Source organism: Urocitellus parryii, chromosome X (assembly GCF_045843805.1).
Source record: "Urocitellus parryii isolate mUroPar1 chromosome X, mUroPar1.hap1, whole genome shotgun sequence".
Classification (NCBI taxonomy): domain Eukaryota; kingdom Metazoa; phylum Chordata; class Mammalia; order Rodentia; family Sciuridae; genus Urocitellus; species Urocitellus parryii.
This window is the reverse complement of record NC_135547.1, coordinates 77,301,508-77,323,263: the sequence shown is the minus strand read 5'-3', so window position 1 is coordinate 77,323,263 and position 21,756 is coordinate 77,301,508. Positions and strand designations below refer to the sequence as shown.

The 21,756-nt window shown below is 38.7% G+C and overlaps 1 protein-coding gene across 3 annotated transcripts in view; it reads left to right on the top strand.

Moving 5' to 3' along the window:
• The window catches only part of Hdac8 (histone deacetylase 8), a 229,219-nt gene that overhangs the window by 84,181 nt on the left and 123,282 nt on the right, over positions 1–21,756 (top strand). The window contains exon 8 of one of the 3 annotated variants that reach the window (XM_077793758.1): positions 8,184–8,855. The exons of the other annotated variants lie outside the window; for them this stretch is intronic. Within the exon in view, the coding sequence (XP_077649884.1) occupies positions 8,184–8,193 (10 nt within the window). The 3' untranslated portion in view covers positions 8,194–8,855. Of the gene's footprint in view, positions 1–8,183; positions 8,856–21,756 lie in introns of those variants that run through there. 3 annotated transcript variants of the gene reach the window in all.

The following is a 21,756-nucleotide window of genomic DNA, read 5'->3' as shown; positions in this document are numbered from 1 at the left end:
TTAGCTTGGCAGTGTACATCTCTGTTTTCTCTTATGGAAACCTCTGCTTCTTCTCTGTACAATTCTATAATCCCCTCTATAATTCTTCATTGTGCATTCTTGAGTTCTATCTGTTAAAATTAGTATAAGAAATTTGTGTGTGTATTTGTAGTGCCGGGTATCAAACACAGAGCTTTGTGCATGCTAACCATATGCTCTCTCACTGAGCTATTCCCCTGGCTCAGAAATCTGTTCTTTTCCCTTATAGTTAAGGATTAAATTACAGATACTTATCGGTGGACAGTTTAGTGTGTAGACCTCTGGAGTTGACAAGTCCTATGGAAAGGAAAAAGGGAGAAACTAAACTCATATTCATAAAAATTGAGATTGGTCAGGTACAAATTCACTGCTGACAATGGCAACAGAGAGAGTGAGTCTGGCTGGAAGTGAGCCAGTCAACAATTCTGAAGGTAAGCAGTGGGGATTGAGGTACTCTTGATCCCACCCCCCCCCCTCAGCTCACATTTCTCCCAACCTCTGGTGGAAAACAGGGACTTCCCAAAGGAGCCGGCCTGCATTGGCCGTCATCACTGGCAATTGTATAAACAAAGTAGAACTATTAAAAAATAAAAACTTTATGCTTCAAAAGTGCCTCTTAGCTCCAGAGATTTGGCCAGCCAACGCATCACTCAGTCATTCAGCAGCACTAGCTTCTTCATGATTTTTATCATGTCCCCTGGCTACCTCTGTATTATCAGACTGAAAAAAAAAAAAAAAAAGAAAAACAACTTTTTTTGGACTTGTTTTGTTTTGAGCCTGCCATTGATGGTTTAATTGCCCTTCTTTGTTCCCCTTAGGCTCTGTCCTGTCCTTGAGATGTACAGATCAGAGCTGCTTATGTAACTTGACCAAAGAAGATGTCCTGTGGTTCTGTGTAAAAGGAGAATTATTTTGTTTGTCTTTTAATCCCCTTATTAACAGTGCCCAACATCTTGTTGCCCCCCCCCACCTTTGGCATAGCAGGAAGCTACATTGTTCTCTGTAGTGCACTATTCACAGGGTTTCCTAGAGCTCTTTCCTGGGTCTTAATTGAAAGGTCACCACCCATCATCCTGCAAGTATAATTTGTAATATCAGCCCTCCCTAAATATATCACCTTACATGTGTCCCTATTCAAGCTCATCTGCCAATCATAAAGCTTCCTGAGATCTTCCTTTCTCCCCCACCAGCTTGGCATTTCACTGCCAGCAAAAGCTGAATGTTATCTGCATATTTGAGGATTTCCCAGTACCCACCACCCTAAGTCTACTAGTTCTCCTTCAGTCAAAAAAAGTCTGTTTCTTTCCTATAGTTTTTTTTTTTTTAGATACACCATTTTCTACTACATGATTAAAAAAATTTAAATCCCATGGTAATTCATGTTTAAAAATAGTCTTAGTATCAAACTTAATTAGAAGCATTTTAAAAGTAAATTTAGCCCCAAAGAAAAGATCCGGAAAAGATTATACATGATTTCCCTTTACAGAAACCCTTTTGCCACCCGCATCCCAGTAGATCGATGGCTTTTGTGTCCAAGAGGCTAGCGTTTATTAAAGATTCTTCCAGTTTGCCTACTAGAGAACCAGACACTCATCAGTTTATAGATCCCAAGGCCCTTTTGCCTGCAGAGTCCGGCAATTCACACAGTGATCACCCAGAATAACAGGTTCCAGGTTTTCATTAAAGGTACAATAATTGTTTCCTTTGATTTCCTTCAGAAGTCAAGTCTGGTCAGGGCATGATGTGAAGTCACCTCTGATTCCAGGGGTGCCAGGAAGGCTTCCTGGTCCAAACATCCCTCCCATCTGTTGGACTAATACCTGAAATTCCTTTAACAGGAAACAGACATTGTTTCTACAGTTAGAAATAGACCTTAAAATGAAAACTTGGCCCAACATAGCCTCCTCACCGCCACATTGCCATAGGCGTATTATTTCACAGATAGCCAATTTGCAAAGGGTTAGAGTATGAACTCCTTGAGTTTTCGGAAGAGCAGGGAATAGGTAGTGGAGCACTACAGGAAAAGTGATACAAACAAAACCAAACCATCTTTGCCAACTAGTTTTACCAGGTCTGGTAATTATCTCACTCTGTCCCAAATTATGCTTTTGACTCCTTTCAATATGTGTCTTGGAAATGGAGTCTGACCCATCTGCCTACCTCAAATGGCATATTAGTTATACAAATGGCTCATTATTTTATAAAAGTCATTTGGTATATCTATTATTTCATTTTCATCTTTATCACTGGTTCACTTATAGATGCTCTAATTTTTGTCACCCAATTTCTAGTTTGCTCCTGAGCTGCTTCTCCCTGTGGGATTCACATAAATTGTTTTTTTTCCCTTTCCTCTTCTTTCATTTCTTCCACCTTCCTTCCATTCTTCCTTCCCCCCCCCCTTCTTCCTTCTCTCTCCCTCCCTTTTTCTCTTCATTCCTTTTTAAGGTTGTTCCTCTGGTGTAGCGCTTTTTACTTTGCTAGCTAGTCGGGCAGAAATTTAATGGTTTCATTTTAAGATTGAACACACCCCCTTCATTTTAAAAAATGGCTTAAAGTTTCATTTTGTAATAGACTGTATATGGAATTTATTTATTCTAATTAGTTATACATGACAGTAGAATGCATTTGGACATATCATCCATAAATGGAGTATAATTTCTCATTCTTCTGGTCATATGATGTGGAATTATACCAGTCGCATAGTCATATATACACATAGGGTAATAATGTCCAATTCATTCTTCTAACCTTCTTACCCCCATACTCCCTCCCCTCCCTTCAGTCCATTCTGCCAAATCCAAAGTACCTCTATTCTTCCCTACCCCACTTATTTTAAATTAGCATCCATATATCAGAAAAAAAAAAACATTCAGCCTTTGGTTTTTGGGGGATTGGCTTATTTGCTTAGCATGATATTCTCCAGCTCCACCCATTTACCTGGAAATGCATAATTTCATTCTTCTTTAAGGCTGAGTAATATTCCATTGTGTATACCATATTTTCTTTTTCCATTTGTCTGTTGAAGAGCATCTAGGTTGGTTCAGTAGTTTGGCTATTGTGAATTGAGCTGCTATAAACATTGATGTAGCTGCATTACTGTAGTGTGCTGATTTTAAGTCCTGTGACTATAAACCAAGGAATGGGATAGGTGGGTCAAATGGTGGTCCCATTCCAACTTTTCTGAGGAATCTCCATACTGCTTTATATAATGGTTGTACCATTTTTACATCAACATTTTCTAACATTACCAAAAATCTTGGGTTCCATTTTATGTAATTGGCAATCTTGTAATTAGACTTTTCTAGGTTATTTTATCCTAAGAGAAGAATTAATGATTCCCATAAGATTCTTATAGTTTGCATGGGAGCTACTAGAGTTGGTATACCAAGTAATGTACTATTTTAGCTAGCATAAAAGAACATCAACATTATTCCATCCTTCAAATGAAATCTTATGGCTCCAGTATAGAGATGATAGAAGTATATTATAATCTGGATTTACCTATTTATTTTAATTTTTTTGTAGTTATAGAAGGACAGCATGCCTTTATTTTATTTGTTTACTTTTATGTGGTGATAAACCTCAAACCCAATGCCTCACATGTGCCAGGCAAGTGCTCTGCCTCTGAGCTACAGCCCCAGCCCCTTTAATCTGGATTTGCATGAAAGCCCACCAACCCCACTCTACCCTGGGGCCATACATACATATAAGTGTATGCATGTTTGGTGAGAGAGGGAAGGTGTTCTAACAAAGGAAGGGTTTGCTAGTTCCCAAGTTTTGGTATCTAAAATAGAAAATGCCCTGAGTTCTACCTCCGGCAGTGTGAAAGAAGCAAGGAACTGTTGCCTATGTTTAACCTATTTTCTCTCAGAGCAGTATTTGAATGCAATGTGAGATAGTCTTAATTATGTCTCACCTACTACCTAAAATGCATTGTTGATTTTCAGAACATTTACACCCAAGAATTTGTAAGAGAGAGTGATGATAACAAGTACTTCTTTGCTGTTGGTTTGTGGGAGTTTTTGGTAAATATCAGGGTACCACTCTGAAACTTCAAACCCTGCAGAATGACCTAGCTACTTGCTCACTGTCAACTTCCATGACACATACCAAGTTTGAATGAAGAAATTCAGAGTTGTGTTAATACTTCTTAGTATGTATCCTATCCATAATCTTACAGCACTAGTAGCCAGAAAGCAATCTTTACTAGATATCTGATTATTAGTATATGTCTCATAGGAAAACTATGCATATGGTACCTATAATAAGTACAGATGCATATACTGAAGTCAACAGTTCAATGTTATGAAAAAAAATTAAGAATATTCACCAGGCACAGGGGCACATGCCTATAATCCCAGCTGCTTGGGAGAGTAAGACAGGAAGATAGCAAGTTCAAAGCCAGCCTCAGCAAAAGTGAGGTGCTAAGCAACTCAGTGAGAGCCTGTCTCTAAATAAAATACAAAATAGGGCTGGGGATGTAGCTCAGTGATTAAGTACCCCTGGGTTCAATCCCCAGTACCCCCACCAAAAAAAAAGAATATTCAACTATTCAATTTTGTAAGATAATATGAACAGACACTGTATAAATCTTTTACCAAAAGGAAGATATATTGTTAAATAGATTTCTCAATAATTAGGACTTCTTAAAGATTCTGTTGAGCTGGAGTTCTCATTTAGTAACAGTTTTTATATTCACATATACAAAACTTTGCTAATAAGTGCTAACAACATGACCAGAGAAATAACCTTATTCTAGTGAACTAGCGTTCATTATAGTAGCTATTAAAATACGAATCTAGGGGCTAGGGTTGTGGCTCAGCAGTAGAGCACTCACCTAGTACATGAAGGGCCCTGGGTTCGATCCTCAACACCACATAAAAATAAATAAATAAAGGTATTGTGTCCAACTACAACTAAATATATATGGGTGTGTGTATATATATATGTGTGTGTGTGTGTGTGTGTGTATGTATGTGTATGTGTGTGTATGTGTGTATATATATATATATATATATATATATTTTTTTTTTTTTAAATACAAATCTATCTGGATTGTCCTTGGTCTGTTTATCTTGAGTCTTAGGGCTTGTAGTTATATAGCTCAAAATTGAAGGAATACTTTTGTCCCCATCAAAAACTTAAAGAAAAATTCAGAGACATCATAAGTTCAAAAAACGTAATATTTTGTTTTTTCCTTTTATGAGAGAAATATTATATGCTGCTATTTTATTTTTTGTGGTGCAAGGGCATGAATTCAACAGTTTTTACTACCTCTTCAACTGCTTTTCTTAAACATTAGCTCTACTATTAATGGGCTAGCCACAGTAGTCAACCTCAAAACAACTTGTTTTCTAGAACAACAGCAGGGTCATTAAAGACATGGCTCTTTTAAACCTAAGTTTTTGTTCTTGAGTGGAATTTCTGTGTCCATCTGTATTGAGTTCCGCTCACACCCAACAAGGAAGAGAAAAAAACATAGCACTAATAAACTTAACATGGTACCTTCACAGTATACTTTACTGTATTAGAATTTTCCTCAGATTCTGACATTGCCTCTGGAATACAAGCCAGTAGTGTTTTAAGCATAGAATCAGTTCCTATGGGTCTGGAGCCAAAATTCACCTCTCCAGAGCCACTCTGACCTTCCCACAAAACAGTCAAGCAGCTGACATCATCTCATAGGGTTTTAAAAACATTAATTAACAAAAAGAAAAGGAAGGCAAAGGAGGAGTTACTAGGCTACATAGTTTACTCTGTACCTGGTGCTGGCCTTAACATTTCACATGTTTTCCTATTCAATTTAGGTGTGTATCTTTAAACTATTTTATTTATTTAGGTGTGTATTTTTAAACTATTTTATTCATTCATTCTGTAAAATTGTATTGAATGTCTACTTTATGACAGACACTATGTTAGGCACTGGTGATGTTAAACGAGAGATGAGGCTTCTGCACCCTGGTCTAGCTTCTAGAAGAAGGAAATTGCACTAAAATTTTACATTTCTTCTCTTGATCTTTGTAACAATCTACATTCTGTAATGCCTCTAAAAGTAGGTATGATTATTCTCATTCTACAAATGATAAAACTGGAGAAAAAATTGACTTGCTTAAAGTCAAGCAACTAGGAAACAGTGAAGCCAGAGTTTGAATCCCTATCTGTCTACTTCTTAACCATTGACTACCTTGTCTCCAAAGTATCACGTGGAAGTATGAAATTTCATTGTTGCAAAGAAAAATACCACCCCCAATACTTCTTGGGAATTTTTATCTCAAGGATTGCAGAAAAGCTCCTAAAAAAGAGAAAGAAACTATTTAGCTTTATGCAAATGAACCACATGATCTATAGTATACACAATCTATTGGGTATGTTGGTGAAAGTGCAATTTAGAGTTTTGCCAAAAATAAGAATCTCTTAATCCTCAGGATTTAATTTGTAATTTCATGGGCAGAAAATAAGAATAAATATTGCCAGAATTTACTTCTTAGGTTTTAAATTCCTAATTAAAGTTTGGAAATATGGAGATTCTGTAAATCCTCTTTTCCCTTCATTTTCAAAGGAGAAAATCCTGACTTCCTGCTTTAGAAGGTGAACAGAGTCACATGTCATTTTATAGAGATCTTCTCGTGGAATTACATCCTTTTCATGTGGTTTTTAACAGCTAGTATTGCTAAAGATTTTTAACTTTGCATTTCTGCAACTATAGGCAAAATTCATACCATCTCTCAGTCCTGGCAAAAGTTAACATGTGCGCATAGGGTGGAGATTCTCCATGCTATAAGTGGTTCAGGCAATACCAATTGAATAAAATGAGAACCAAGGGATATCACTAAAGGACATTTAAGGGAAATGTTTCCTTTCACTATTGACTTTTAATGTTAATATTTAAAGAAGAGATGTTTTAATGATGATAGGTTTTTCTTTCATTATAATGATAAGTCATCTGGAAATTATCTTCCACTTGGGACTCCAGAGTTCTTATAATTCAGTTTTAGAAGCAGTAAATCTTCAGTGAAAGGGAACCCAACAATTACATTCCCTTTGGCTTCATGACGTGGCAAAAGCAATGCATACTCACATATTCATGCGTAAATATTTTAAGCATACAAATTGTTAAAATTCTCTATCATTTGATAAGGAGTGATGGACTCTCTAGGAATTTGCATTTGAGAACAAATAATTATGTAGACTTATTTGTCTCCGTGTGTGTGTGTGTGTGTGTGTGTGCACACACAAGAGCGTGTACATGCTCATGTGTGCTAGGGATTAAACCTAAGGCCTTGCACATGCTAGGCAATCACTCTATCCCTCAATTGTATTATATTCCCCACCCCCTTACATTCATCTTCATCCCCATTTTTATTACAATCGGAGAGCTGGCAGGATTTCTTTACACAATCATTCTACCACCCTTCAGTTGGGTCACAGTTATACTACCTCAGTAATCACTAGCTCACTTTTGCCCAATGATGAAGGTAAAGGAAGTAGCCAATTCATTCTGTAAGCCTTGCATCAGGAACTTAGCCCTCTGTAAGTAAGGTATTTGTAATAAATGCTTTTGTTCTATTTGATAAATGTCTATCCTGCCTATCCTTGTGGTGTGGCAGATGTAAAATTGCCTATTGTTTCTAGAAAAATAGATGACTCAGACACTAATTAAATTCACTGCTAATGTTAGCCACAGGTGGAAATGAGGCCAAAGTGGGCTATTCATTTATTCTTCCTAGTTTGATGTGTCTTTTAAGATATTGAATTCAAAATACATTAAGTACCTAAAAATGTAAGATAATTTGGAGGGAGGGATACTGTGGTTCATTATCTGAGTTTTCCTCAACTCTAAATGAGCTCACCCTGCCAGTCTCCAGAAATTGTTTGGGGTTGCAGTGAGTACTGGTATTTTCCTTCATCTAGTCCTTAGGGATTTAAATCCAGGTGGTTAGAGGAACAGTGCCTATTTTCTCCTCCTTTCCCTCTCATCTGGTGTCTTTCATGACCAGTTCCTGAGCTTTACCGTAACATCCCACCCCCCACACCCACACACACACCAAGTGAAAAAGTCTTCATAGATGGTATTTTTTTCCATTTCAGTCAAGGAGGACAATGTTCTGGAATTCTGTGGGCTTGTTCTGTCATTCTGATGTGCATTTTCCCTCCTCTCTTCTTAGTGCTGACTGATCTCTGCCCCCTGGAGAAAGTGACCTGATTCTTTGGCAGCAGTTTAATACATTCTGATGCTGGAACATGTTCTGAAACTATCCAGAGGCAGGAAGACCTTGCTTAAATGGAAAGCTTGAGAATCACACCCTTCAACATAGATTTTCTCTGAAAAGAATTCCTAACTTAACTTTATCTGTGCTTAATAGTATGTTGTAACATCAAAATTCATTACTCCTCTCAGCTTCTATATACCAGGCACTTCCTACCCCTGCCCCAATCCTCCCCATCCCATATTTTGTAGTCACTATTCTGTGCCTTTAGTCTAGCCTAGAAAAATTACTGTTTAGACTGAGCTGTAATATGTTATGGCTTTGAATGACTGTGCCTGACATTGCCATACACCTAGCAGCTGCCAGGACTGATGAGCTGCTTCACTGTGTTCTGTTGACATGGATCGTACAGAGATTTAGTCAAATCCTCTATCCACCACCTGATGAAAAAGCCTGATGCTAAGTTTGACTGGACTTTTGTCTGTGTGCAATCGAGAAAGATCCATACCCATTGGCTCTTAAAGAAGAACTAAAGAAAATATCTCCGCAAAAGAAAAAATAAAGTCATCTCAAATAACTGGCTAACAAGTTAACAAGTGAAGGAGGAAGTGTGCCAGGGACTAAAGGCGGCGTTTGCCTAGAGATGATGCAAGCGCAGTTGAGTAGTGAACTAGAGATGGAAGGGGGTGTGTGTGCCAGCCCCTTGTGGAACAATTCTGAAGAGGAAAGGGAGGGATGGAGGAAGGGGGTGTTGGGGCATCTTAAATGTATTAAAGATCAAGTAGAAAAATATCTATCCTATTTAAATATAGACAAGCCTCACTAATTCAGCCTAATTAGAGGAAAGCCAGACTAAATCACAGAATATTTTTAAATGCATTTTTATTACTTTCAAGCACTGGACATGCTAGTAATTCAAAGTAGACTAACAGCATAGTAGAGCACCTCAGGGAAGGGTCTTTAGGAATCATTTGTAATTAGCATATCAATTATTTGTATGTAAGTAGATGTGCACAAAGTGCATAAAAACTTTATTCTCCTAAGTAGGACAAACATTCCCCAGTGCAATCCTGTTTACACTATTAATTTGCTTAGCCAGCCCTTTTTGTGCCAAGATAGATGTATGTAAGAAATGCTTATTTCCTCAGGGAAGAATGAATCGCTTCCCTGTGTTTAGTCCAGTAACTAAGAAGCTGAGCGCCACTTGATTGGTTTGGGATTTCCAGGATATGGAGTTTTGAATTTGCATACAGACTAGAGAGATTTCATATGGAGAAGATCTGGCAGCCATTGCCAGAGACCCAGTTTCCCCATCTGGATTTCATCGAAGTGATCTGGATTTCATCAAGCAACAGGACACTGATCCTAAATGATCCACCAGACACTCTAACATAGACATGTTTAAAATACATCCTGCCCCAGAAAAATAACTGTTAAAATATGATGAGTTGGAGTTACTCTATGTGCAGTACTTAAAAGTAATAAAAATGCATTTCTTTTTAAGTCCCACAAAAACCATGCAATATCAAGTTAATGATGAAAATCAATCCCCAAACTCTTTCTTGCACACCTCATTGTGTGACGGCATTGCAGAGATTTCCAATCATCTGGGAAAGGATATTATATTTTGATGAGCTACGCCAGGTGCTAACTATATGGCAGGATTTCGGCTTTGAATCTTAGGGAGGCCCTCCTGGGTAAAGAAGGGTGAGGGAAGGGCCAGGGGCATGTGTATTGTTAACAAATCATGATTGTCCACCTATGCTTGAAAAGCAGAACAATTGAATTGAAAAAGAAGAGGTATCAGTTATATAGGGAGGGGAGAAAATATGATTAGGAAATGAGAAACAGAGATATAGGCCTATATTTCTACTCACATGTATTAAACTGTGCTCTAGGTAAATTGTGAATTCTTCAAGGCTTCAGAGAGTAAAAACTAAGTGCAGAGAGCATAAGCACAAGCAGTAAATATACACACAAATGTTGTAACTACGGTTTGGAATGACTCCAGCTCTCCCCTTTCCCCCAAGGGCATCACTATCCAGGGTCTACAAAGGCCAAATAGCTGTTTGGCTTCCAATCTGATTTTTTGCCTAAGAAATCAGAGAAGTCGGTTTCAATTTTAATAATATATTCTTCCAACTTCTATGTAACAGAAAGACATTTGTGTTTTTGCCCCTTCTTAAAGTGAATTTTGTGTTTGGTGAAAGGTATTAGATTGGCAGCACTGGAAAATGAATTACTGTATTCCCAGAACAGGTATAACCGGGCGGTGACACTATGAAATTTCTCTGTGCCTTTGGGGACCATTAGAGTACTATTCAGGAAGTCACTGCTGTGGTGTGCTGTGCTGAACTCAACAGTATCCTAGTGGGCTGAAAGAATTAACATAGCACTCCAAGGGCCTGACTTAAGGCCATTCATTTATTCAGTCGACGTTATGGAGTGCTTACCATGTGCCTGGTTCTGGGAGAAGATTTTCACAAATGCTATATCATTTAATACTCACAATAACCCCATGGGGGGAATGTTATTCTTGTTTGATAGAGAAGGAAACTGAGGTTCAGAAAAGTGAAGTGATTTTTCCAAGGTACCGTGTAAACCCTGGATCCAAGTTTGTCTGACTCCATGGCCAGTATTCCCTCAGAACTGGGTGCTGTGGAGGTCACAAAGAGAGACAGATGAGACATAAACTCAATGACATGACACAAAGCTGAATGTAATCTGCACCTTGGGCCGCCCTGGTGGTTGCAGACCAATGAAATGACCCACCCCAGATCACACAAAGGGCCATTAGCACAGCTAGCCTTAAGACTCCTATTCTTTGAGTCTTCTTCCATTTTGTTCTGTTTGTTAGCTTAGCTCTCAGACCAGCCTGCCTCTCCGCCCACCCCACCCCCTGCCCAGATAATATACACTCTGCTTGCTGGGGCCTCTAGCCTTTCAAAATGAAAAGAGCCAAAGAGCATTGGGATTTAGTGACGATAGCATTGGATTCGAATTAGAATTAGTGTTCTAATTCTAGCTCTGACGATTCACTCCAGACCACTGGTAAGGTTCTTTAATTCAGGATGACTCACTTTCCCTTGTGTGAATGAGAATGGTTTACTTCTAAGAGGTATAGCAAGAGATAAGTAATAATTCGCTAAAAATAGCGTGCAGCCCTTTCTGTTGCCAAGGTGACATATAATTGATGAGTAGAACTACTTACTACAAGGCATGTTCTAAAGAGATGCCAATTTGAATCTATGTTTCTATATAATGGACTCAGCAATGAGAGAAAAGATGTCCCTTTAAAATGTTAAGAGATTACATCCTGAAAAGTCAAACAACAAAAGGGATGCAGGGTTGTTTGTTGGTTGGCGGGTGAGTGGGTTTGGAGGTTGAAGGTATTTTTTTTTTATTGTATATGTTTGGGTGCTTTATTTTAGACATTGGCAAAAACCAGTTAAGCTTGTCTGATGCTAAAAGCAGAAAAAGGAACTTATAGGAAATGAAATGTCTTCTGGATATGTTCAAGAGGCACCCATGGCCCTTGTGAAATGACACATCATCCTCACTGCAGGGAGCCCCCCTCCAATTCTCTGCCTCCCAGAATCATTTGTAATAGATATTCAGGAATCACTGAGGCATTTACCATATGCTAGTCCCCTGGCAGGTTGAGTTGTTACAGAATGAGTCAGCAGTACCTGAGTTGAGATAGGATTGTGGGTATTTAGGGGAAAAAATCCCTATGCAAAATTAACTGGCTCCCATTTGGGACCGATTAGTGATACTTTGGGTCCTTAACCCCCCCCCCAAATCCCATCGAATGCTGCAACAGATTAAATGTTATATTTTCAGAAGGGGTTTTGCTGCCAGCAATTACTTTTCTCAGACTTATATGAGGAGCTCAAAAAACATTAGTACCAAATATTTCTCTCTGCTCTCCCTGTGCCTCCTACCCTTCTTGGTTTTTCAATTTTTGAGTTTCCCCTTTCTTTCATCTCTATTGAGGAAGTCTCTAGAGGGTGCTAAGACTGCTTGTTGGAAAGCATGAAGATGCAAAGCTGGCCCTTGCTGGAATGCAAGCTAGAAAGTGAGAAGAGGGGACCTGCTCCCAGCATCAGAGGTCTGGATAGAGAAAAAAGTTAGGATTGACATCCCTCCACCAGCAGCACTGATTAAGTCTGCTGTAAATGTCACTCTGGAATCCAAGTGTCCTGGGATGAGTCTTTTAGGATTTTTTAATATATATATATTGGGGATTGAAGCCAGGGATGCTCTGCCACTCAGCTATATCCATTGTGCCCTTTTCTAAAAATTTGAAATAGGCTTTTGCTAATTTGCTGAGGCTAGCCTCAAACTTGGGATTCCCCCTGCCTCAGCCTCAATTGCTGGGATTACAGGCTTGTGCCACTGCACCCGGTTTAGGATTTAAATGATTAATTTTTAAAAAGCACACACACACACACACACACACACACACACACACACACACACATCTATCCCTTGGTATTAGAGGGGAAAATGGCACCAGTGAATGATCTCAAGAGCACACAGCAAAAGCTGTGGTCCACCCTGCTGGACTAGAAGAAAAGAGAATATCTCCACAATTTTGTTTGGTGTTTTGCTCTTACCTAAAAACATCATGAATGTCATCACCCCTGGCTCTAATCCTCCTCAGTCACCAACCCCCCTCCCCCAAATCAAGGCCTGAAGGAGCAGCTGCCTGGCTTCTCTTCCTCATTTGCATAGCCTCCCTGGAAAACCAGACTGCTGAAGACTGAGGGATCAGGTTTCTCATCAAGAAAACTGCATTTCAAATGAATGTCTTGTGTGTTTATGGGGAAGTTTAACTAATGTAGTGTAATGAGATGCTTGTCCTCCCCACCTCCTTTGTGGGGAAGAGATTCTATGCTTTCACAAAACCTAAAATTAATGATTTGCAATATAACAAAAAGTACTGTCAACAGTGGTTAGGGAAACTTTCCTAAAAGCAATCTGGAGTGGTATTTCATTCATTTATTCACTTAATGACTATTTATTGAATGCCTACTATGTATAAAGTACTGATTCTACCCTCAAGGAAGTTGGTGGAAATTGTAAAATGATAGACAGATTTAGCGATTGATTTTCATATTCACATACATTTAAATAAAATGAAACATTGAAGGTTGTAAGAACCATAAGATTTAAGATGTTGTGGGCATTCAAAGTGAGTAAAAACTTCAGAAAAAGGCTTATTTGAGGAGGTAACATTTTATCTGGGTTCTAAAGGGTACCTAATTATGATATCTTTATGAAATATGTGAATGTGTATGCACGTTTATAAAATCTGGGTCAAGTTTGAATACACAGAAATTGTAGGGAAGGATGTTCTACACAGAGGGTGTGGTAAGATCAAAGTCAGGAGAGTCTAAGATATGTACAAAGAATAGCAGTGGTTTAGTTTGGCTGGATTGTAAAGTGCATGAGAGGGAGAAGTTGCAAAGATTGGGAAAGTGGGTGGGAACCACCTCATGGAGGAGCTGGAATTCTAAGCCATGAAAGTTTGTGCCATATTTTGTAAGCATGTGGGAAGCCAGTGAAGATTTCAGAATGAGGGAATAATAAATAAGATCAGAGCTTGCTTGAGATTAACACTGAAAAAAAATAATGACACTGGTGGCTGCTGTTTTGTGAAATAATATGGGTGAAGTGGCTGGCAAAGGACCTTATGCACAGTAACTCACAAAGTCAGGGAAGCAGGTAGATTTGCAGTGGTTTAGAGCATGCACTCTGGTGCCAGGCTGCAGCTCTGACATTTAATAGCCATGTGATGCTGTACAGATTTATTTTCTTTTTTGGCACTAGGGATTGAACCCAGGGGTGCTTAATCACTGAGCCACATCTCAGCCCATTTTTTATTCTTTTTTATTTTGAGACAGGGTCTTGCTAAGCTGGTTAGGGCCTTGCTAAGTGACTGAGGCTGGCTTTGAACTTGTGATCCTCCTGCATCAGCCTCCTGAGCCACTGGGATTACAGGCAGGAGGCACCACACCCAGCTTGCTCTATAGATTTCTTAACCTTTTGGTGCTGTAGTTTCCCCATCTGTAAAATAGGATTAATGATAATACCTATCTTATGTTATGAGGGTTAAATGTGCTGGTACATATAAAGTAACATGGAACAGTGCTCTGCTTTGAATGAAGTGCTCAGTAAGTGTTAGCTGCTATTATTATCATTTTCTTTCATAGAAGAGAGGAATTTGAGCTACCCTTTCAAGAATGGCTATAATAGACTCATAGAAAGGTGACATTCTGTCATAAGTATGACAGAAGGCCTGCTTGTAAAAAAAATGGCAAGGTGAGTGAACAATGGAGAGTTCAGTTTGCCTATAGAATAATGTGGGTTAAGGAATTATTTTTTTAAAATAAGGTTTAAAACGAGGCCAGAGTCAGATCATGAAGGATTTTGGATCATAGCTGAAGAATTTTAAGTGATATCTAAAGACAATGGAGGGACATGAAGTATTTTGAGTAAGGAAGTGACTTGATCAAAACTATTCTTAAGGAAGATTAATTTGATGGTAGTGTGTGTGATGGATGGGAGAAGGAAGAGACTTGAGGCAGGGAAACTAATTAGGAAGCTATTGGTGTAATCTACAAAGAAGCTTATAAAGGCTAGATTTGAGCACTGCAGTGGGAATGGAGAGGAGGGAATGGGAGAGAAACATGAGAAAGACTGGTAATTGAAGAGGACTCCAGGAAAGGGAGGAATCATAAAGGGCTGTGTTATGGTTTAGATGTGGTGTCCCCCAAAAGCTCACATGTGAAACAATACAAGAAGTTTTGGAGAAGAAATGATTGAGTTATAGCCTTGACCTAATCAGTTAATTAATTCCTGATGGGATTAACTGAGTGGTGACTGGAGGCAGGTGGGGTGTGGCTGGAGGAAGTAGTTCATTGGGGGCGTGGCTATGGGGTATGTGTTTAGTATCTGGAGAGTGGAGTCTCTCTCTCTCTCTCCCTCCCCCTCTCCCTCTCTCCCTCTCCCTCTCCTTCTCCCTCTCTTCTTCTCGCTCTCTCCCTCTCCTTCTCTTCATTCTGATCATAATGTGTCCTGCTTCCCTCTGCCACACTCTTCTACCATGATATTCTGCCTCACCTCAAGCCCTGAGAAATGGAGCCTGCTATCTATGGATTGAGACCTCTGAAACCATGAGCCCTCAAATAAACTTTTCCTCCTCCACAGTTGTTCTGGTCAGGTCTTTTAGTCACAGCAGAAAAAAAAAAAGCTGACTAAAACAGGCTGAAAAGTTTTGAACATGAGTGACTGAAAGGATGGATATCATTAACAGAGGTAGTAGCTAGAAGAAGTAAGATGACAGACTTGGCCTGGTTGGAATGGAGCTGTAAATCACAGCTGGCTTCTCTGCACAAATTGACAGGCTGATCCTAAAATGTATAGAAAATTCAACCTAGAATAGCTAAACAATCTTGAAAAGGAAGGACAGAGTTGGAAAACTCACACTTACTAACTTCAAAACTTACTACAAAGCTACAGTATTCAAAACAGTATGGTGCTGGCATAAGACAGACATATAGATCAGAGTTCAAAGAACAGAAATAAATCCCAACATTTACAACTGATTTTATACAAATGGGCCATGATCATTCAGTGGGGCAAAAGACAATCTTTTAAACAAATGTCTCTGGGACAACTGGATATCAGCATGCAAAAGAATGCTAGGTCCTTATACAAAAGTTATCTTAGATCAATGATATAAATGAGTTAAAAACTATTAAACTCTTAGAAAAAAAATAGATGTAAATTTTCTTGACTTTGGATTAGGTGATAGTTTCTTAAATATGATACCAAAATCAAGCAACAAAAGAAAAAATAAGTAAAATGGACTTTGTTAAAATTGAAAATTTTTGTGCTTCAAAGGACATTACCAAGACTGTGTAAGGCGGGACTGGGATTGTGGCTCAATAGTAGAGCGCTTGCCTAGCATGTGTGAGACACTGGGCTTGATCTCTGGCACCACATAAAAATAAGCAAATAAAATAAAGGTATTGTGTCCATCTACAGCTGAAAAAAATATTTTAAAAAGAATGTGCAAAATATTTTAAAAATATTTTTAAAAGAATGGGACAAAACTTTGCAAATCAAAGATTTTTTAATATACTTGTATCTAGAATATATTAAGAATTCTTACAACTCAATATTAAAAACAACCCAGTTTAAAAATGGGCAAATGACTGAAACAGATACTGCTCTAAGGAAGACATGAAGATGACTAATAAGCACAAGAAATTATATTCAACTTCTTCAGTCATCAGGAGAATACAAATCAAGACTACAATGAATATAGGGAGTGTAGCTCAGTGGTAAAGCACTAACACATAGGAGGCCCTGGGTTCAGTTCCCAGGGAACCAGGATGATACCACTTCACATCCACCAGAACAACTATAAATAATTCAAAACAGAAAATAAATGTTGGTGAGGACAAAGAGAAATTTGAAAACTCAAACATTGCTGTTGGGAATTTAAAATGGTACAGCCACTATGGAAATCACCTGGCAGTTGCTCAAAAGGCTAAGCATTGCTACTCTAGAGGCTGAGGCAGGAGGATCCCAAGTTTCCAGCCAGCCTGGGCAACTTAACAAGACCCTGTCATAATAAAAAGAGCTGGGGTTGTAGCTCAGTAGCAGACCACTTACCTAGCATTTGCAAGGCCCTAGGTTCAATCCCCAGTACTACCAAAAAATTAAAATAGGCTAATGAACTTGAAAAACAGGGAAAGACTAGGGAATGGGAGTTATTATGAGAATAAAGAGCAAGTGCAATAGGAGACATGAAAAGATAAAAACTGTAAGCAGAGAAAGTATTTCAGAGTCCAGGGCCTTAGAAGTAAAGCAATTCCAAATGTTTCCTTATTGGGCCCTGAAGTGTGGCCATGCTTGGGAATAACTGAAGTGGAGTGCAGTTGGACATCACTATTGTTGGAAAGATGAAGAAACTGTGATGTCAGAGAATTAGGATAGTCCCTGGAGAAAGAAAAGATCACTTTCATTCAATAGAGTAAACCCATTTTTCAACCTAGTGCTTGGTATATAGTAGCCAATCAACTAACATTTTTTGGGTGAATGGATCAATGAATGAGTGAATGAATATTGTAGCACTTATCATAATTGATGATTTTCCTGTTTTCTTCCCCTACTGGACCATAAGGTCCTTGGATCTGGCTTATTTCTGTATCTCTAGTCCACAGCATAGAGAACTGCAGGTGCTGGAATCAAAGTTTTAGTGAGTAAATGAATACTGAATTGCAGAGAACCATGACAAGGAGAGAGAGAGAAAAAAAAATATGAACCAGGTGCTGAAATCCTCAAGGGAGCCGGAAGAATACATTGTGGGTCTATAGATAAGAACTCTGATAGTATTTGAATAGTATAAGCAAATGACATTGACTTCAAAAGAGGAATGATTGATGAGCAAGAGGAATACTGGATTTGAAAGTGGCAATTTCTCTCTTCCTGTCCTGGCACTTCTGGAGAAAAGGGGCACGGTGTGTTTTCTCCTTTAACTCTCCTCCCTCCCTTGTCACCTAGCCTTCTCAATTTTTTTCTATATTTACCTTGCCTTGCTTCCTGTTGTTCTCATGCCTAGAATGCTTCAGTAGTCTTTTTGCCAATTCCTCTGCTTCCAAATTTTCTCTCTGGCCTTACATGCAATAGCAAAAAGTCAGAGTTCCTAATTATAATTTTTCAGCAACATCAGTACTTATACTTCTCCAGGGGTTTCCATTTGATTGTCAAATCAAATGAAAACAGCCGTCTTGAATTTATGATTGTCCACCACCCAGCCCTCTGTAAGCTGTCCTCACTACCAGTTGCTTTGAATTTTCTATTATATACAAAGTGCCCTAGCTTTTCCTAAGCTTCTAATTACCCTTTTCTCTACCCATCTAGAGCCTGCTTCATCAGAACTCCTTGAGGACTCATTTTCCTTTCCTAGCTATAATTAAAACGACTTTCCTGAAACACCTCCCTTCCTTTATCCTTTCCTCTCTCCTAATTACCAAACAGTCATAAACATCATAGGTATATTCTTTTCTCATGTGTCACTCTGTATGACTCTATTAATTTTATCATGGAAGTTTATCTCCCCAATCCATCTCTTCCTGTCTATCCATCCACCTGGATGTTTGCAAAAACCCTGACCAACCTTCAGTGTACCCTACCCTAGAGCTCAAGTATCTTTAAAATGGAAATCTGATCATGCCCCAACACACAAAGGGGTGCACATGCATGCATGCACCTACGTCACACACACACACACACACACACACACACACAATATTTGAGACATTTCATACCCTTTGGATAAAAATACAAACTTATAATACCTACCTGCTCACATTTACTATTAGCTTCATCCTTCACTCCCTGTTCCCTCCCTGCCTGCATGTTTCTGCACATACACTTCTCTGAACCTCATCCCCTGCCATTAACTCCCACAACCATCCCTATCTCCTAGTCCACTAAGTTCACCCAAAGTAGTGCCTACAAACTTCTCCAGTTTTTTTTCTTTTCTTCTCTTTCTTTCTTTTCAGACAGTTTCTGGGGATGGAACTGAGGGCCTTGTAAATACTAGGCAGACACTCTACCACTGATCTGCACAACCCCCACCCCCAGCTCTTCTTTGTTTTTTAAAATTTTTTTGTTATAGATGGACACAATACTTTTATTTTATTTATTTATTTTATGTGGTGCTGAGGATCAAACCCAGTGCCTCACATGTGCTAGGCAAGTGCTCTACCACTGAGCCACAACCCCACCCCTCCTTTGCTTAAAAAAAAAAAACAAAAACATTTCACTAGAGAAGTCAGGCAAATTGGCATAGACCTTAGTCCCAGGAAATTGAGAGTTTGAGACAAGAGAATTGCAAGTTCCAGGCCAGTCTCAAAAACTTAGTGAGACCCTGCTCAAAATAAAAATTAAAAGGTCTGGGAATGTAGCTCAGTGGTTAAGCACCCCTGGGTTTAATGCCCAGTACCAAATTTAAAATACATATATTTTAAATTATATACATAATTTATATATATTTCATATGTATATATATGAAAATAATCACAGATTCACGAGGTTGCAAAGAAATGTACAAGGAAGTCCCATGTACTCTTCCTCCAGCTTCCTCAAATGTTGGCATCTTGCAAAATTATAGAATAGCATCAAAATCAAGAAGTTGATTTTGGTACAACCCATAAATTGTATTCAGATTTCACTAGTTGACGTGTGTGTGTGTGTGTGTGTGTGTGTGTGTGTCTTTCTATGTGATATTTTCACATATGTAGCCTGACATAACCTCTACTACAATCAAGATACAAAACTGTACCATCACCACAAGGTCTCATGCTGCACCTCATCCCTAACCCCTGCTATCCACTAATCTGATCCCCATCTCTATAAGTTACTATTTTACAATATTATGTAAGTGGAATTTTGCAGTGTATATTCTTTTGAGATTGACCTTATTCACCCAGCATAATTACCTTTAAGTTCATCCATTTTATTTGTGTGTGTATCAATAGTTTGTTTCTTCTGATTGATAAGCAATATTCCTCTGGTATGGATGAACCAGTTTGTTTAACCATTCATCTATTGAAGTACATCTGAGTCTTTCCAATTGGGGGCTATTACAAGTAAAGATGCTATGCACATTTGTGTACGAGTTCCTACATGAAAATAAACCTTAACTTCTCTGGAATAAATTGCCCAAGAGTGCAATTGCCGGCTCATATGGCAAGTCTATTTTTAGTTTTGACAGGAACTGCTAAACTATTTTCCAGAGTGGCTATACCGTTTTACATTCCCACCAGCAAGACAGTGTGATCTACTTTTTCCACAGCCCCACCAGGAATTGTTGTTATCGCTCTGTTTCATTCTAGCCATCTCAAGAGTTGGCTCCATTGTAGTACTTCTCATCTTTTTGGACCTAAGTCAAGAGTTACCTCTGCAGAGCCTTTTCGAGTTTTCTCTGGAAAAGTTGAGTACTCTCTCCTCTGTGCCACCTCCGATGCTTCATTTATCCTTTTGTTTTAATTTTTTATTGCCACAATCTGTGTCTTCCCCTCTATCCTGGGCTATACAAAGGTATATGTGCCAGATTCATCTTGATTCCTGCAGCATCTGGTACAGTTACATGCTGGGCACATAGTGGATCCTCATTAAGTGAGGAAAAGAATGAATGAAAAGAACCATAGTCTTGCTTGCCTCCCCCTCTCCCGCCTTGGCTGAAAACCTTTTTAGAACAGACATCACGCCTTCCTCTGTGTCTCCCAGAAGCAGCTAATAGGGTGCTCTGTACGTGTAGATGTTCAATAAATGTCGTCTAAACTATTCAGGTAGCTTATCTTCCCTCTGCACCCAGGAGATAAGCACATGAAAGAGAGAATAAGCCCAAGTATCCTTGTATTAAGGATCATATGTCATAATTTTTATAATATTCTTATAATCTCTACCATCACTCAATATTTGTCTGTGAGGATGAGAAATCAAAACAAAACAGTGCTTTGAGTCAACGACTGCCTCTGTGGCTGAACCCTAGTCAATAGCTTCAATGCCCTGGGTACATATGAATTGGGGAAGACGGCATTTTATATCCCTGAATTCCTTTTGCTGTTTCAGAAGGATCTGGGATTTTTCTGGGTTTTCTGCACTGGTGTGATTTGACATGTTGATTATGAGAGGGTCATTGACCTCAACATTTTTGATCACTTTTTGACTCTGTATTTTCTCAACTCTGAAGTATGTTAATTTGCACTTGTTTATACATCTCTGTAAGAGTTCTTCAGGCCCTTGAGGACTGGTATATGTTTTGTCTGGAAAGTAGATTGTAAGCCCCTTGAGAGCAAGGACCTTATGACTCCTAGGAATGCATTCTGGACATTGTCAGTGTTCAATTAATGATTATATTGGAAGCCTGACTAAGGTCACCTGTCACATTGACATCTTCCTTTTCATCTATAAGGCTTCTCACTGTTGACAAAAGCAATTAGGTTGATTCTACAGCATTGAATAATTCTACCCAAAGTTATACTTAGTATTACCCACAGCAACTTATTCTTTTAGGGTGCTTTCAGATTTATAATTTTAGATCAGTTGTTGCAGTTCCCTTCTTTATAATACCCTGGTTACATATGCATTGGGGAGGACAGCATTTCATTACCCTCAAGTCCTTTTGCATAATAAAAAGTAAGTGATACCATCTAGGCTTTCAAAGCTTATACTTCTCGCCCCCAGCTCCCATTAAGAATTAGGTGATCAACTCCAAGTGGGATTGCTGTCTTAAATTACCAGAAAGAATCCTTAATAACTATTCAATGTATATGTTTTATTTCTCCAGACTTTAAAATGAAATAAATGTATATACTGTGTGTTATGACTGTTGAAGTGAGATTAATATGAATATTTCCAGAAAGTTAGTTCTAAAACAGAAGGGCAATTTTGTTCCTTGGTGAACAAATAGGAGATAGAGTTTTTGTTGTTGTTGTTTGTTTGT